The 19,665-nt window shown below is 39.2% G+C and overlaps 1 protein-coding gene across 1 annotated transcript in view; it reads right to left on the bottom strand.

The window, feature by feature from the left end:
- Window positions 1-198: 198 nt before the first annotated feature.
- Window positions 199-19,665, bottom strand: part of gnas (GNAS complex locus) — a 64,406-nt gene continuing 44,939 nt past the window's right edge. Inside the window, exons 6-12 of the mRNA XM_026945572.3 lie at window positions 10,248-10,302; window positions 9,964-10,037; window positions 9,619-9,677; window positions 6,255-6,375; window positions 5,982-6,112; window positions 5,783-5,850; window positions 199-1,641 (exon numbers count right to left, since the gene is read on the bottom strand). Coding sequence (XP_026801373.1) covers window positions 1,495-1,641; window positions 5,783-5,850; window positions 5,982-6,112; window positions 6,255-6,375; window positions 9,619-9,677; window positions 9,964-10,037; window positions 10,248-10,302 — 655 coding nt within the window. The 3' untranslated portion in view covers window positions 199-1,494. The remainder of the gene's footprint in view (window positions 1,642-5,782; window positions 5,851-5,981; window positions 6,113-6,254; window positions 6,376-9,618; window positions 9,678-9,963; window positions 10,038-10,247; window positions 10,303-19,665) is intronic.

Genomic DNA, 19,665 nt, shown 5'->3' with positions numbered 1-19,665 from the left:
GAAGAAATTTGGTTGCAGATCGGTACAAAAATGGCCAATATTAAGCAAGAGTGTGAAGAGACTGAAGAGTTTTCATGTCACATGTGGAACAGTGAGAGGGGAATGAAGGAGGTAGGGTGGAGCTGAACAGCGCAATGTAACATTACCTTACTTATATCTTAGCTCATTTTACACGTACAATCATGATCAAGGCACAGGGAGCTTCTACAATTACTTTTTTTCTTCAATAAAGTTGTACAAAATATTACATTTTACAGTCTGTACAAGAATAATGATCCAGCAGAGAAATAAAGACAAAAAGCCAAGCCGAAGGGATTAAGGGGGAAGAGAGAGAGTAAAAATAGGAGCGACGAGTTGCTTGAATTTTGTACCCCTTTTCCATGTCATGATATATATATTTTTTTTAACTCTCAGTCCCCACGTCAGTGTACAAGATGACTGCAGCAGGGAGCAGGAGGAGTGAAAGGGAGAAGATACAGACAGACAGACTGATAGAGTGAGTGGGAGAGAATGTATAGTTATGGTATCTTGGAAAATGGAAGGTTAAAACTGTGAATAAAGGCATTATTTGCACACAGAGTGCATAACACTCAACAGATGAAACCATGAAACAGAAGAGCTGACGTGCTGTTACAGGAATACACAGATATATATCTGTGTGTGTGCACGCACATATAAATTTTTTTGCACTGTAATTGGCTGTTCTGCATGAATCTATGCATTGTATGTTCTCACTATTTCTCCTTGTTGCATTTGGAGAAAAGAATCATGTGATGGGTCTTGTGTTTGAGTCATTCTCCGCTCTGCTAGCACAGCAACCCGGGGCTGAAAATACTCCATAATTCTACCCCCTTTTTATCCTTTCAAGCAAACCATAAAGGTCTACATTCTTTCACCATGTCTTTGCATCAGTCCATCATTTTCTCTTCTCCATGGGTTAGTCCATTTTGAGAGAAGAGGGGAGACAACAGGCTCACTCAGGCAAAGAGTGGAGTTTCACAATAGTGGTGTGCATGTGTGTGGTAAGTACATCATTAGAAACACATGGCTAATGTTTAACATACATAGGACAGAGGGAGTGGAGCAGAATTGTACACGTGTGTCTTTGTGAATGCCATATAAATATCTTCCTCATCCTGAGCAGAGCCTCGACAAGTGTGCAGATATTCGGCAGTCCCGGTCAAACATTTATTTTTTCCTTTCTCTCTCAGCATATGTGTATGTATTCACACGCTTTCTCTTTTAACATTGGTGGTCATTGGCTATATTGTCTTTTTCTGGATTGCACAGTCACCCTTGTTCATTACCGATACAGTATTCTCCTTGCCCCTCAGCGATCTCAGGATGGAGAAAGCCTGTGTTTGTGTGTCTCATATGTTGCTGTGTGTCCTGGAAACTCATAAATAGTAAGTTTCATGGTTGCATTTTTGGGGCATGAGTAGGACAGGAAGCCTGTAGAAAGTTCTAGACTGGGTTCCAGCGGTGCTGTGGCAATCACAAGAGCTCATATTGCCGGAGATGCATGCGCTGGATGATGTCACGGCAGTCATTGAACACCCGGCGGATGTTTTCTGTGTCCACAGCACAAGTGAAGTGTGGATAGCAGTAGTGGCGACCGTCCCCACTTGCTGTACTGATCCTCTGATGAACAGATTCAGTTTGAGATTAGATATACACAGAGACATTTATCCATAATTAATGGCTACATGAAATAGTTGTCAAAACCTGTGAAAACATATTTCATTCATGCTCTCATTCATTCATTTGACTGACTGATTAGCAGTCAAATCATATTTACTACTGGAGATCTACATATTAAAACATTTATTTCAAAGTTACCTAAACTTCACCATAAAAAGTAGGCAGATTGGATGCAATGTGAAAATGGCTACTGCAGCAGCTGTGCCATGTTATTTTAAGAAACAGGAGAAGATGGAAACCCCATTGTAATGTGAGGAACTGAGCTGTAATAACATATAAGGGCCTGTCAGCTTCAAAATACGAATGCAGATCATGGACTTTACAGTGTATATAATACCGCTCTATGGTAGCTACCTTATGTTATGCCAGAAATAGGTTGATTTTAATAAATAGGTTGAAGAAAAAAAAAAAAACTTTGTGAGTGCACATCACACCCTCAACTAAATGACATTAAGGATGATTGTGGAACTGTAAAAAGCGGGGAGAACACTGATAACTTCTGGTTTTGTCTTCAGCTTTGCACGAGACACCCCCCAAACAAAGACTTGGGTAGTTGTAGGGACAATGGTAGGGAGAAGACGGGGAGGAGCGGAAACTTTGTCACCAGTGTAGAATGAGACATGGGAATTTATAAGAAATAAAATAGGAAGAAGGTGAGGCTTCATGCATGGTCTTTCACCCAAACTTCAGTTATTTCATAACTCCATATGGTGCCTAAAATCTATATCAGGTGAGGATATGTAGTATTTATTTTACTGAGGACAGCTTTACAGATTTTCGGTAGAATATCATGGGCTTAATTCTATAGCCTCATGAGGAACCAGACAGCACAGAATCTAGCAGGAGTTTCAGCCTCAAGACACTCCACCCACGAGACACGGAGTGTCTGATATCTTTTGTACACTTTTTTGGCCACAAACTTCAGAATGTTGAAGGTTGCAATCTGACTTGCTCTATGCACTTCCATGCAAGTGATTTTCAGTGTGAAAAAAAACCCCAAACTTTCAAACACAGTGAAACAATAAGCTTTTCAGAGCAAAATATACTGTATGGCCAAAAGTATGTGGACATTTGCCCATCAAACCCATATGTGCTTTTTGAACATCCTATTCCAGATCTAGCTCCCACATTACTATTATTATAACCTCCACACTTCTGGAAGGGCTTTCCACTAAATTTTGGAGCATGTCTGTACGGATTTGCCCATTCTTCCACAAGAGCATTAGTGAGGTCTGACACTGATGTTGGGCGAGAAGGCCTGGGGGCAGTCGGCATTCCAGTTCATCTGTGAGGTTGAGGTTAGGGCTCTGTGCAGGCCACTCGTGTTCTTCCTCTCCAACTGTGTCAGACCATATCTTCACTGACCTCGCTTTGTGCACAGGGGCACTGTCATGTTGGAACAAGTTTGGGCCTCTTAGTTCCACTAAAAGGGAAATCTTAATGCTACAGCATACATTCTAGACAATTGTTACAATTGTGTGCTTCCAACTTTGTTGCAACAATTTAGGGAAGGCCCACAAATGGGTGGGATGGTCAGATGTCCACAAACTTTTGGCCATATAGTGTCAGTGTTTGCCAACAGGATACAGGAATTGGTCTGTGGTATGTCAGTCAAAATACTCTTTCTTTGTATGTGGGCATTTACTGGCTATCTTTATTGATGAAGCATACCCGATTCTGTATCATATGCTAGAGGTTATTAACTACTGTCTGCAGCTCACCTATTGTTGGTTCCTTGTGGATAATGTCTGCGATCTATTAAAACACTGAGCACTGACGTTGGAATGTCTGTGTTCACTTTCTTCACATCGTCTAATGTGCAACATAAGCTCAAGTATTGGTAGTATTTACACACATGCTTGGGACAAAAACCTCAAAGTTTGGGAGGAAGCTAACACATCATGCTTGTTTAAACACACAAGAAACCTGAAATTGTTCATAATTGTATACTAACATTACTTAAGGATGTCATGTTATTTCATGCATATACGCTTATCTCGTTTAGTTACGAACTATAGTTGACGCCAAAAGTTTATATACACCTAGGCTAAAGATATTCAATCTCAGTTTTTCATAACTCCACATATTTCATGTTACCATACATTTCCTCTGGCAGGTCAATTAGAGGTAATTTTAAAACAATTAATAAAAGACTATATCAGAATTCCTGTGGATCAACAGTTTACATACACCAGGCTGACTGTCTCTTTAAACAGTCTGAAAAATTCCAGAAAATGACTTTTAGAAGTTTCTGATTGACCAATTAATCACAAATAGGAGTTAATGGGAGCACACATGACTGTAAAAGGGCCCATCATTAGAGACAGTGCATTCCTGCCCTTGATACCATGGTAAAATCCAAGAAATTTAACCAAGACCTCAAAAACAATTGTGGACTTTCGAGCAATTTCCAAACAACTGAAGGTACCACTAGCATCAGTACAAACAACTGTATGCAAATATAAATATCTTGGGACCAAACAGACACTTGTTCAGTAAAGAGGCACTACTTTTTTTAACTCCTAGAGATGAACAGCCATTGGTCCAAAAGGTTCAACTTCACCCCAAAACAAAACCAAAAGGAACTGGTAAAGCAGCTGGAGGCATCAGGTCCCAAAGTATGCACATCCAACATTAAGAGAGTCCTACATCGGCATGGCCTGAAAGGCTGTCATGCTAGGAAGAAGCTCCCATTCTAAGACCAGCATAAAAGCCAGACTAAACTTTGCAGGTGATTAGCCTTTTGGAGGTGTGTTCTCTGGACAAAAATGTTACTGTTTGCCCATATTGATCAGTACTATGTATGGAGTTTTTAATATGAAGAACACCATCCCAACTGTGAAGCATGGGGGTGGCAGCATGCTTCACAGTTGGGACATTAGCCAAAAAGTTAAAACTTGGTTGCAACTGCGTCTTCCAGGAGGACAATGATCTCAAGCATACCTCCAAAGTAACAAAATGCCTTAAAGACAACAAAGTGAAAGTATTGGAGTGACCCATAAGTCCCATAAGTTTGTGGATTGAACTGAAAAACTGTGTCTGAGCAAGAAGGCCTGACTGACTTACACCATGGGCAAAAATTGGGCAACGTATTGTGAGAAGCTTGTGGAAGGCTCCCCCCAAGCATTTGATTCAAGTTCAAACAAGTAAAAGGCAATGCCACCAAATACTATCACAGTGTATGAAAACTTCTGACCCACCGAAAATCTTATATAGTAAACAAAAGCTGAAGTCTAAAAAAAAAAAGTCTGTCTCTTAGCTACTCGAAAAGTCGAAAAAGTCTGTCTCTTAGCTACTATTTTGAAATGACCTTATGGAAATACAGCAAATACCCTAACTGACTTAACACAGGAAATGTATGGTAACATGAAATGTTTGGACTTGAAAAATTGAGTTTGAATGTCTTTAGCCCAGGTACATGTAAATGTTTGGCCTCAACTGTACTTTATTTGTTAAAAGGTTATCAGTAGCATGTTGACCGGTATAAATTAACCCTTATTCTGACTCTCCCCACTTCCTATATAAGTAAATGATATAGGATATGAAATAATATCTTTTACACCATAGGTAATAGATTACATTACCAAAAATATAAATCCATATTTGGTGCCAAAACCTGTGCTGTCATAGGGTAAAATGAGAAACATGCATGCACAGGGTCTGAGGCCATTATACACTAAATTTTATATATATATATATATATATATATATATATATATATATATATATATATGTATGTATATATATATTATACACACCTTGAAGTCTTACTTCATCTGCCTTGTTAATATACCAGTTTACCTAGGGGAATGTGTTGGGCTGGGAGTGTTTCCAAATGAGATATTCATAGAATCCTTGAACCTCCACATAGAGCAATATATTAGCATTAGTCAATATAAAAAAAAAAATTTAAAAAAATCATCTTCAAAAGCAAGTTCTCGGTGATCAAAAGCATGGTGACCAACTGAGGGAAAACATATAAAAATAAGATCTGTGTGTGTGTGTGTTTGTGTGTGTGTGCGCATAGTGGAGTAGCAGTGTGTTCATGCATAGCTGTATCAGAGCAGCTGAATCCACTCACCAGGAACTCATCCCGGATGAAATATTTTGCTCTTGTAACTCGTGGGTCTTCCCCCAGTTCAGGTGTAGCTAGAAACAAAAAATGTTTAGCAGGAAATGCACAATGCATTTTGGGTGTTTTATATTTGCATTTATGGATGAGGAGAAAAAAAAGAGAAGGAATGAGAGACAGGCAAATGTAGTGTGTGGTTCTTACTGACCATCATCTGGTGTTGTGTAGCGTGAAAACTCCGGGAAATACTCCTCTATTTTCGATTTTCCCGCCAGAACCTTCTCGGCTAGTAGGTCTTGCTTATTTAGGAAAAGAATAACAGAAATGGTTCGAAGCCATCTGGAGATGGTAGGGTGGGGGGGTGGTGTAAAAAACTTAGGATTAGTCAATGCAAAGGAAATAAGATACAACCACATAGTATTACCAAACTGGAAACAGAGTTTCATAAACGAAGATTAATAAAAACAACAATATGCCCTACCTATTGTTCCATATGTTCTTGAACAGGTTCAATGCCTCCTGGAGACGGTTGGTTTGATTGTCTTCTCGGATGACCATATTGTAGCTGCTGCTGGCCACCACAAATATAATGGCAGTCACATCTACAACCACACAGATATTAAATCACACAGTAATCCACAGAAATTGGCTCCCAAAAAACATCCATCACTCCACACTAAGGGTTTTGCTGTATTTGGCAAATAGTATATATCTTTAGACAATTAGTCATGTGGACAATAATGAATCGTATAGAAAAGATTACATTCTCCCTCAAGAAATGTGTGAAATGTGTCATGTGTTTACTCCTAAACTCATACTTATTTAGGAGCACTAAATGAGGAAATCTACACTATATTTAGTATTCAAGTTATCATGGAATTTATGAAAGGATCAGAAAATCCTTTATATAGCACAGAGTCACCTGGATAATGTATTTTATGTTTACCTCTAAATAAAAGTAGTATTTCAAGGGTTTAGACAAATAACATCTCAGTAAAACAACAGGAAAAAGAAGGTGTGCAGAATGTATTTTAAAGAGTAAATCATAATTTATCCCTTTGATCCTGTACACATATTTTGGCCTCATTTAATGTCTGTGGTCTGTCTGACTGAGTACATGAAATGATTACAAATGACTTTCAGTCACCTTCCTAAGGAAATGTTAAAACACTATATGATTACAACAACACAGCGGAACTAGAAAAAACACGAGTCTCATTCATCAACCTTGCTTACACATAGTTTGGTGCATAAACTTTTGCACATGAACATTTGTTCACGTGGAATGTGATTGATCAAGTCCTTCTTGTGCGTCAGAACAGTTGTATAGTTATGTACTCATTACAAAGAGCTCCCATCTTGCTTATTGTCAATTGTATCAGCATAACTGACAGCATAATTACTGATTGCTCACAACAAGGTGCAAACAGGTAACACAGATGAAATATAAAGTAATATCCTATAAAACACACATCTAAAGATTGGCTGGGATGATGAATTGCTCAAAGATTTGGCACATACAGCTTTGCACAGAGAGGAATGTGTTTTTAAGAAGCAGGAACCTCTTTGCTGAGAGTGAAGTGTGGCTCATCAGTCGATTTCATTTGCCTAGTGCAAGTTTAGTTGATCTCTATTGTAGGGTTTTTAGCCACAGACACATTTCAATGAGAAATTGGACACAGGTCTGGCATTTCCCAACCAGGAGCTGAACAATGACGTCTTACTTATATTCATATTTCTCATGCTACAGAACATTACATTTACAAATACGGCAACAGAAAAGACTACACTAATAATGAGGTATTTTCACACCATCAGAGGTTTTCTAAACGTACTTGGGGCAATAGAAAGTACACGTGATTGGCAATTTGGAGGAGTTTTTTAAAGCAAATGCATGTGGCCATGCAGGAGCAGTGCAATCTAGAATGTGTGGGATTAATCAATGCCCAATGTGTACAGCTGTGCTTATGCATGTGTTATAAATGCCAATTTCCAATGCATACTGGCAGTTCTTATGTGCACAAATGTAAAACTTCTTGTTAAATGAAACCCCTGTATTGATTTAGACACACAGTCCCCTTCAAAAGTATTGGAACAGCAAGGCCATTTCTTTTGTTTTTGCTATACACTGAAGATATTTGGATTTGAGAAAAAAAATGGAACCTTTTGTTTGAACCCACCCATTTTTCAAGTAATCAAAAATACTGGAACATGAGATAACAGGTGTTACTTGTTGCCCAGGTGTGCCCCGTCAGATTGATTATTTAAACAGTGAATAACTCTGAATATCTACTCTTGGATAATAACTCGCCTGTGAAGACTGAATATGTTGTTAAAAAAAATAAACCAACGTGAAGACGAGAGCTGTGTATGGGAGAAAAGCAAGCCATTTTTGAAGATGAGAAAAGAAGGAACATAGATCAGAGCTATTGCACAAGCATTAGGCATAGCCAATACAACAATTTGGAAAGTCCTGAAATGTAAAGAAACCACTGGTGTACTAATAACCAGACATTGAACAGGTCAGCCAAGGAAAACAACAGAACATAACAGAAACATTGTGAGATCTGTAAAGAAAAACCCAAAAAACAACAGTCAGTGACATCATCAACAACCTCCACAGGAAAGGGGTCACAATCACAATCCAACATTCGAAGAAGACTTTGAGAGCAGAAATATAGAGGCCACACACCAAGATGCAAACCACTCATCAGCAGTAAAAATTGGAAGGCCAGATTGGAATTTGCAAAGAAATACAGAGCTAAGCCACAATAACCAACCAACTTTTTTTTTTTTTACCTGATTTTCTCTCTGGTCATGGTCAATTCAATCCAGTCAACCCACCCATCAATCAGCTCTCCCCTATCGCACAACAGCTATCAACCAGGCAGGGTAAAGGCTATCGCATGCTTCCTCCAAGGTACATGAAGTCAGCGACCACATCTTTTCGAACTGCTGTTCATGTATCATCAGGAGGCAGCTTACCATCCACCCACTTCCACATACATGAGCTCATAGATGCCCATGATTGGCTAGTGTTGCTGTGATTGATAGGGGAGAGAGTATGCCACCCCTCCCTCCCTGAGAGCACAGCCAATTTTGGACTCCCAGCCACGGATGGCTGTGGCATCACTGGGATTTGAACTCAAGAGCTCCAGATGATAGGGCAAACACTTTTCCGTTCCGCCACTTGGGAGCCTGGAAGATTAACTTCTACCATAGTAATGGAAAGGCCAAAGTGTGGAGAAAGAAGGATCTGCTCATGAACCAAAACATACAAACTCATTGGTCAAGCAATGTGGAGGTAGTGTCATGGCTTGGGCTTGCATGGTTGCTTCTGGAATGGGCTAAGGAACTTCATCATGCAGCAAGACAACGATCCAAAACACACTGCCAACACAACAAAGGACTTCATTGGGGAAAAATGTGGGAGGTTTTAGACTGGCCAAGTCAATCATCAGACCTTAACCCAATTGAGCATGCATTTCACCTCCTGAAGAAGAGACTGAAAGGAGAAACAAACAACAACTGAAAGAAGCTGTGTTACAAGCCTGGAAGAGCATCACAAAAGAAGAATGCAACAATTTGGTGATGTCAGTGAGTTGCCAGCTTGATGAAGTTATTGCACGAGATATGCAACCAAATATTAGGTGTTATTTAATTTAATATACTTTAAGACTTTATGTATCTTATCTTCAGTGTATAGCAAAAAACAAAAGAATTGGCCTTGCCGTTCCAATACTTTTGGAGCGGACTGTAATTATCCAAAAAGACCTGACATCCTCTAGAAATTGACAACCAGCTATGAATGATACTCACATACAGTAAACAAACAAAACATTTACCATTAAAACACTGGATCCATTTCCTTCGTTCATCTCTTTGACCACCAACATCAAACATGCTGGAAGGTGAGAATGGAAGTTAGTGACAGGAGAATGCAAGTATCCAAAAAATAAAAATCCCCACCATGTAAAAACCTGCTTCTTATTACCAAACTAAATAGCAACCAAGCTATCATTCTAGATAACACTTGGTTTGTACCTGCTAAATAGAATCAGTAATATGAATAAATAAAAATTCTTCTTGTTCCATTTGAATTTAGACAATTACTGCAGTGCATACTCATACATCAGCTAAACAACTGTGGCTTCAGTTGTGGAATTTTTTTTTTCCACTCTTCAACTCACTGAAAATTAACTTTGTCCACTTGGAACCTCGTCTCAAAGATCCCTGAGGTCAGCACTCTGCACCTCAACAAATCCTAACATGGAAGAAGAGAGAAAATCAGAGAAAAATACATTTACACAAGGATTTTTTTTTTTTTTTGGGTTAATTGCTTATATCCCGGAAAAACATTCATACTACTACTTACATACTATTACTTACATACTACTACGTTAGTACAATGATGATAACAATAATAATAATAATAATAATAATAATTTAGACTTGCTGTAGACTTGGATTTTACCTGATCAGTAGGCGTGTAGTCACTTTGCTTTATAGTGTCAATCTTATCTAGGAAGCTGAACAAAAGAGACAGGAAGAGTTCATCAATAATGCCACATTAAAAGAAGAAAGAAAGCATCTCTGTATGATTAGATTCTTATTTTCTGTTAACTCATAGTAGAGTTTAATTCTTGAACAATTCAAACTTCTGTGATGAAAAAAAGATCTGACTATATGGCCAAAAGTATGTGGACATGTGAGAATTGAACATCCCATTCCAAAACCATGGGCAATAATATTGATATTGCCCCCCTTTGCTGCTATAACAGCCTCCACTCTTCTGGGAAGGCTTTTCACTAGATTTTGGAACATGGCTGTGAGTATTTGTACCCATTCAGCCACAAGAGCGCAAGAGGTTGGCCACTGATGTCAGTGAGAAAGCCTGGTGCACAGCCGTCATTGCAACTAATCACAAAGTTGTTCAGTGCAACGTTGCGATCAGGGTTCTGTGCAGGCCACTCAAGTTCTTCCACTCCAACCTTGGCAAAGCATGTCTTCATGGATCTTGCTTTGTGCACAGGGACACTGTCATGTTAGAACACATTTGGGCTCTGCCCCTAAGTTCCAGTGAAAGGAAATCTTAATGGTAAGCATACAAAGACATTATAGACAATTTTTTGCTTCTAGCTTTATGTCAACAGTTTGGGGAAGGCCCACAGATGGCTGTGAGGGTCAGGTGTCCACATATCTTTGGCAATATAATGCATCTTGGTTGAATGCTTTAACCAGCAAGAGAGATCATCTTCTGATCTGAATCAGGTGAGAACGCCACAAATCAGACATTATATAAAAACCCTGGTAGCTGCAGTGCTGGAGACAGACAGCAGGTGGCACATGTTTGTGCTGGAGATCAAGGCAGGCAGTGTTCTGAGTCATATTGATCAGAGTGTGTTCAGTCAGATGCCACTCTAGTCAATGGATCTGCCCTAGTGGGAGGAAACAGTGACATAGAGAGTGAAAGAGTGCAAGAAAGAGAGAGAGAGGAAGGGAGGGAGCTGCTGTTTCAGTTCAGACACTTTCAAGCTGAAGAGCATAGCTACACAGGGTACAACAAAACAGAGGTGAAGACTAAATGTAATGGTAGTCTATTAATGGCTCTGAAAACTAGTAGTGAATGGTAAAAATGAAATTCCAGCAGACAGCATATTTAAACTGCATAAGCCTGTAACCTGCAACCAAGACCCTGCTGATTTATTTGAAGGGGACACAGGAAGATTAAAAGACAGGAAGTGAGAGAGAAAGGACTAATAATGCAACAGCCCCAATACACCAAGAATGTGACACAGAGGGTTGAAATGTGACATCGGGACTGCAGGTCCCACACATACACAGAAATATTGGTCTGATATAACATCTGTGTTTGTTCAGTGTGGGTGTTAGAGCATTATAGGTGTATGATAAACACAAATTGCTTTAAATCATTAAAAAATGTAGGTGTTCAGTTGTGCCTAGTATGGTCTGTTTTAGCTTGAACTTTTTATTATTGTGGTTATCATGCATGTGGCACCAGTGAGGACACTAAGTAAAGTTTTCAACATGCTCTACTGGTATGATACCAATGTTGAGCTGAAAGTATTTGACATTTTTTAGACCATGTCAAGGCTCACAACACATACATACATTAATGAGTTCAACTCATTGTAAGTTCTTTATATTAACATAACATACGTAGCCACAAAAATGTCTACTTTGTCATTTCCAATAATTCCTATTTACAGACCCCCAGGGCCATATTCTGAATTTAGACAGTAATTTGAGGATTTCACTCAAACCTGGTTGTTTCTGTATGTAAAGCTGTAATTGTTGGAGACTTTAATATTCATTTTGATGATTCACAAGAAATGCCGTCAATCTAAACTGGCAGTATCCCAATTGTATGGAAGGAAAGCCTTCTTAGCTATAGAAAGGCTCTTAATGCTGCTAGATCAGCATATCCCTTCACCCTAATAGAAGATAACAAAAGTAATCCTAGATTCTTATTTAATATACTCTAGAAGAGTCAACTAGAAACAAGACCACCACAGAAGCACAAAACCCAACACTATGTAGTAGCAATGACTATGAATTTCAATGACAAAATTGAAAATATTAGGCAAAAAATTCAGAGTATTAATTTAAAGTCAGACAATTTGATAATTAATTATCAATATAAAACAATCTGATAATTAATAAAGCAATATAAAACCAGATCAGTAGAGTAATTAATATCTTTTACGCCCATCCAACAGGCTGGACTAATTTAGCTAATTTCCTCTTCAAAATCAACTAGCACTAGATCCCCTACCTATACATTTCCTACCAGAAGCAACCAAACTTCTATTAAAAATAACCAATTCCTCCCTTAACACTGGCTATGCACCTATATCCTTTAAACTAGCAGTTAACAACCTGAGGTCTACACTGATCAGCCATAACATTAAAACGACCTGCCTAATATTGTGCCCTTGTACTGCCAAAACAGCTCTAACACATCGAGGCAGGGACTCCACCTGGTCTTTTTCCAGTCTTCATCTGTCTAGTTTCGTGAGCCTGTCCCCTAGATAGCCTCAGATTCTTGTTCTTGACAACAGGAGTGGAACCTGATGTAGTGTTCTGCTGCTGTAGCCCATCCACCTCAAGATTTGATCTGTGCATTGTGAGATGCTTTCCTGCTCACCATGGTTGTAAAGAGTGCTTATTACTTATTATAGACTTCCTATCAGCTCAGACCAGTCTAGTCATTCTTCACTGATCTCTCTCATAAACAAGGTGTTTCAGCCTCCAAACCCTCCACACACAGAATGTTTTTTGATTTTTGCACTATTCTTTGCAATCTCTTGAGATTGTTGTGTGTGAAATTCCCAGGAGATCAGCAGTTTATGAAATACTCAAACCAGCCCATTTGGCACCAACAACCATGCCACTGTTAAAGTCTCAATTCTTCTCCATTCTCCATGTTTGATGTGAAAATTAACTGGAGCTCTTGACCTGTATCTGCACGACCTTATGAATTTTGCTGCTGCCACATGATTGGCAGACTGGATAAACTGCAAAAATGAGCAGGCTCATTAAAGTGGCAAACGCTGAAGCTCAGCAGTTAGGCTCATACTCACATAGGAATAATATTCATGAAATTTTTCAGTCAGGATTTAGGGCTCATCACAGTACTGAGACAGTGCAGGCTAAAGTGGTAAATGACCTACTACTGGCCTCTTATCAGGGTTGTCTCTTTACTTGTGTTGCTTGATCTTAGTGCAGCTGTTGATACCATTGTTCACCTCCAACACCCTCACTCTCAACACTGGAGCTCCTCAAGGCTGTGTTCTGAGCCCACTGCTGTATCCAAAAAACCTTTTATACTGCCACTATACAGAGCATCCTCAATGGGAACATCACAACCTGGTACAGGATCTGCAGTGTGAAGGACTGCAAAGCCCTGCAGAGGTCACCACTACCCAGCCTACAGGGCATCTACACCAGGTGGTGCAGGACTAGAGCAACAAAGATCATCAAGGATCCCATACACCCCAACTATTGTTTGTTCCAGTGGCTGCGGTCTGGCCTCCAAAACCATATGGCCAGGACTCAGAGGCAAAGGAGGAGCTTCTTTCCCCAAGCCATCATAACCCAAACTCAACCACCAACTCCTGAGAGATTTGATTTGGAGATTTGACCACATCATCGCTATCTTATCTACACTGCATTGCCTCCCAGTAAAATTTCACATTGATTCTAAAATACTACTAATGACCTATAAAGCACTGGTCTTGCACTGCAGTACCTAAGTGAACTTTTGGTCTTTTATGATCCATGACGCCTGCTTCGATCAAAGAGTGCAGGCTTTTTGTTGGTATCTAGAATAATGAAAACTACAGCAGGGGCCAGAGCTTTTTCTCACAAAGCCCCTCAGTTATGGAACAGCTTTCCAATTAGCCTCAAGCTACACATTACGTCTGCTGCCTAATGAGATGCCTGCCTTCTGGACTTGCCTGGCCCATCCTGATATTCTACTTCCTCTTTGAGCCTCCTTTACCCAAGAATCACTCGCTGATCCCATAAGGTTGCTGTGGATGGTACCACATGGATACCTTAAAGATGATTGTGGATGTTCTCATTTGGACAGCCTAATGAATGCACTTGCTCAAGTCTGATTCATTTTACAGCAGATAACAATGACCCTGATGCTTATACTGAAGATCTTTCCAACACATTTAACACTGTATGACACTATAGTATACAGTTGAAGAAGAGTAATGATTCATATTCTCACTACCTGGGGACACCCTGAAGAGGATGGGCTCCCTTTTGAGTCTGGTTCCTTTCAAGGTTTCTTCCTCATGTCGTCTCTGGGAGTTTTTCCTTGCCACTGTCAACCCTGGGTTGCTCATTAGGGATAAATTTAAATCTACATCTATATCCAGATTTCTATACAGCTGCTTTGTGTATAGAAATGTCCATTGTTGAAAATGCTATCTAAATAAACTTCAATTGAATTGAATACATGAAGACCATCAGAACTAATATAAAGTATTTGCTAAACTCTAAATATAACATTCATTATACCTTATTGTATCATGTAGCAATATTCTGTAGAACATATTGTTTAACCTCTTAAACTTCCAGAAACCATGGGCATGTCCAGACATTGTTCTTTCTTAACTACACACCTTGCCTGTTAGTATTACTATCCAGAATAATTCACGGTAAAAGGTTAAAAAAGGTGGGAGTTTAAAGGGTTAAACAAAAGATTCAACATAAAGCAGATTACAGTTGCAAAAACAATCAATCTATCATACAATAATGTCTGAAGGTAAAAGTTGCGAGGCTAAATGTAACTAATACAAGGTACACTGCAGTGCCCTACTGGAATACTCAAACCTGACATGATGTATATTCTGCTCCTTTCAAAGCAGTAAATGCAGAAGCCTACAGTGAATAAATGTACATGATAGTCCACATTTCATTTCAATACCAAAGTATGATGGATTCACAGCATTTTGCTATTTTTGAGGATGCCCCAGACACCTCACATCTTGAATAGTCTTTTAGATGAGCATTAAAGAGAAGAAAACAAGATGAATGTATGTCAAGAACAAGAAAAGACATTGAACACATAACAATGATGAAGCCCACAGTAATTCTTGAATATGGACCAGCAGACATCATGAAAAGACCCACACAGACAGGCAGGCCAGTGGAACACCCACCGTTGTTGTGCCCACAGCCCTTGTCCAAGATCACATCTCAATTCTAGCATTTCTACCTATTAATTGTGGAGCGTCAATATTAGCGCAAGCAACTAGTCTGAAGCCATAATAACCCCTGCATTTCTGAGTAAAAAAAGACATAGCAGCCATGACTGCAGTGCATCAAGCTCCATTTAAACTCTTAAAACTGTCTGGGCACCAAATTAAACAGGTCTAGAGAACAGGAATGAAGGGTTTTTTTGTTTGTTTGTTTTATTTTATTTCGTTTTATAAATTTAGATTTAGATGATCAAGCAGTCAACATTGGATTATTTTATTCTGCAGAAAAACCAACTGCATGTTTAGGATCCCTGTAAAATTAATTTCTTGTCCACTGAGCAGACATGATGCATCACAAAAAAAATTGCCAAAATTTGGAAATTTTACAGTTGTTTTACATTTTCAAGACAGATAAGATCAAAGCAAACACTGAATTGTTTGAAATAAAGTCCAAAGTTTTCAACAGATGAATACAGCAAAGAATACACTCCAAGTTTAATAACCTCAAGTGGCATGCGTGCAGACATACACGCGCGCACACACAGACACACACACACTCAGACACACACACGCACACACACAGCATCACATGAGGCATATGACTTGTACAACAGAGAAGCCTTTCTGTTCAATATAATGCAAGCAGTTATCCACTCAGGTTAAAAGTTAGCCACATCAACAATTTGTGGAAAAACAAAACAGAAAAACAGCTGTATCAATATTAATCCTTGAACAACTGAGATACCAACTAAAATACCTCAGACTATACAATCAGGGTATTATCATTATTTATTTATTTATTTTTTTAAATGTACCTTTTATTTAGCCATCAGCAAACATAATGCTGTGCTTTTTCTAAGTTTTTTTTAAACTAAATTATATGTAATTTTATATTATTTGAATCTAAAAATAGAGCTCACGTAGTGACAGTTAAAAAGCACACTGCAACTGCGAAAAATCTGATCATGCATAGTTACTTTTGAACAAACTACCAATAAAACAAATTTTTAAGTAGGACAATGTTTAATATGATCCATACTCCTTCACGCACATACACCACCTAAGTTTACATTGCCACAGAGGAGCAGAAAAGCGGAAGAGAGCTGGAGAGAGGGAGCGGTGAAAAAGAAAGAGAACAGGCTGTGTGTCTGACATAACAGAGGCTCTCCAAAAATAGCTCTCCGGCACCCTGGCCTCCAGTGCGGTTGTCATAGCGACAGAACCAAAGGCACTATAAATAGACTATCAGCTCCAAATCTTGTGTGACTAGAGAGAAGCCAGAGAGAGCAAGGGAGAGAAAGAGAGAGAGATAGAGAGAGATAAAGAGGATGGAGGAAAGCCAGAGAGAGAGAGAGAGAGAGAGAGACAGAGAGAGAGAAAGGGAGTCAAAAAAAAAAAAAAAAAAACAGTGGAAAGGAGAGCATGAGAGGGGGTTGGGCTTTTAGGGAAGAAAACAGATTTGAGCTTAGAGAATGGGAGGAGACAAAAAGAGAAAGAATGCAGCAAAGGGAAAGAGGTATAAGTGCAGGATTTACACAGCTGCACCATGCAAAAGTTGAATGTTAAATATGTTTTCAATACAATGTAGACACAGTTAAATTACAACTACATAATTTAGTAAATAGTTCAATGTTTCGACTTCTGTGACGTATAATAAATTTAATAACACGTTATGTCAAATGGGTCTTTATTATATATATCCTATATTCTAGAAGTTTCTTATAGAAACTTCCGAAAGTTACTCTCCTGTCATTCACAATGATGATGGGACATGGTATGCTAGTTATTTATGTAACCGTGCATCTATGAAACCTGGTTAACCTCCAGGGACGGTGTGAAACAGCTGGGCATCTTGTATTCATGCACCCACAGCCCGAGATTACCAAAAAAAAGGGTCAAGTAGTGACTAAGGATGGGAGGATCGATTGGTTACAGATCGGAATCTGCCTGTTTTTGGACTAAACATGTGACATACGCACCAGATATGGCAAGCCGATCAATGACAGAAAAAAACGTGAGCCAAATCTCACTATGTGCACTGAAGGGAAAAAAAAAAAAAAAAAAAGACTTTGCTGAAGTGAAACGCGTCATCAGTCTAGCAGTTTTTCACAATATCTCAAACCAAGCCTTCAAGAGTACATCATGAAAGCAGCGAGTACAGAAAGCATCACAAACTAGTAGAGACTGACAGCACAACACTGACAATGAGCCACCAAACTGTGCAGACCACATTTCACAATAGCCATCTGAATGATACATCATGACCCAGTGCAAAGGCATTTATTGTGCTAGATAACCAGGCATTATCAGTTGGTGAGGATGTAGGATTCTGTCTCGTAATATCTCACCTGGAGCACTCTATGTGCTTCCCAGTCTGAAATAGTTTTCAGATATTGCTCTTCCCAAAACCTATCAAACAGTTTATGCCCACCTTGTGAAAAATAATGTTACCTCACTGAGCTTGACAAGCAATATATGGAGTTCCAATGTCAGCCCACATCCATGTTAAGCTTAACAGCACAGTGAATCTCCCGTCACTGCTTAACAATAAGCCCTGAGTCAGCTGCACAGCCATGCACTTACGGCTCTTTGTTTTTCCTGGCTGTTCAATTAAAATGGTCCCATTATATCTTGATGTATTTTTAAATTCAGGGCTATTGTTTTTAATATCACACGTGAATTTGCAGTATGCAGTATGCTTACTTGTGAGTTTTTGCAACAATCGTTTAACTTGCTGCTAAAAATAATATTTAAAAAATTATTTAAAGTGCATAGCCTTAATGGGCAATAAACCAATCCAGCCCATTCCCAATCAGATCTGGCATCAGTAGTGGAGGTTTGTTTTTTGAGAAAAAATGACTACATATTTAAATCTGTTATTTTATTTGTTTAATTGTTATTTAGGCCCTTATAAATAAAAATATAGAATTGAATAAGGGTGCATTTTCTTTTTCCCATGACAGTATAGATAACTGTCATTCAGATTCACTCCTCCTAACCATTGAGGTAGTTACACACCTGGATAACATATAGTAACAAAAACATGATGGGCGATATTAACCTTGCAGAATCTGGAGAAACTGCGTGGTGACACTCAGACAGTAGCAGCACAGACATCCTGGAACAGCATACCTCTAGTTATTGCCCATGAGGAGGAGATGCTTCTTTGTAGAGTTGCATGTCACAGTAGGGGCTGGGTGTCCAGCCCGTTTATAAGCCAAGCTGACTTTGTTGGTATGCATTATCCAGGTGTTTCACACCACTCAGAGCATGCCATTTTGGTAGTGGCATTGTTGCTCATTCAGAGCAGTGGTTGTCTGAGTCAGACACAGCATCCTAGAGATGTTGAATTCCAAAGCAGTGAGCACACAGCAGGTGCCCATCTTCTGTTTCCAAGAGATTTATGCAATGACTGCATGAGCATATGTCTTGTAGCATGGTTATTTGTGGTTTTCCACTTAGTATAGCATGAACTATGGGGGGCAATCTGAGCAAAGTGTAGAGAAAATTTGTATGTGGTGTGTGCTGTCCTTCAAAACAAGGAGCTGCTAATTAGCTGTAAGCAGGCTAAATTAGCAGACTCATCAAGAGACAGCGCATATTATGTATGTTGTATGCCAGAAATAAGCTCTGCTAGTCGGCTAGCTGGTTGGGAATGTGGAATATTCAAAGGCGAAAACACTGAGATGGGAACCAACTCTGTAAAGAAAAAATGCTAAATGCAGCTAAACGAAAGCCGCTTACCATACACTGAATAGAAACCACTCAGAGCAGACAAAGCCACTAACACTGTGAGGAGCAACATTCAATACCCTGGAGCCCATAAAGATGAATGCTCACATACAAGAATGGTGCATGTCTAACCAAATACAGGACAGTAATGCTAACGAGTGAAATCCAAATCGAGGTTAACACCACTAAGCCCTGTAGAGGACTACGAATAACACTTGTAATACAGCACACTCATCGAGGTAGAAAGGAACGTAAGGAAGTTACTACTGACCTGCTTTACATTCACACCTGTACCTCAACATCCTCTTGTGTTTCATGAGAAAACTTGCACTGAAAGCCATTTTTAAGAACTGTACAACCTTCTACCCCTAACTAGGACAATGATGTGCCTTTGGAAAGAATCTTCACTGTACTCCTTATTTT

The sequence above is a fragment of the Pangasianodon hypophthalmus genome, chromosome 2 (assembly GCF_027358585.1).
Source record: "Pangasianodon hypophthalmus isolate fPanHyp1 chromosome 2, fPanHyp1.pri, whole genome shotgun sequence".
Taxonomy (NCBI): Eukaryota; Metazoa; Chordata; class Actinopteri; order Siluriformes; family Pangasiidae; genus Pangasianodon; species Pangasianodon hypophthalmus.
This window is presented reverse-complemented; position numbering and strand designations above follow the sequence as displayed.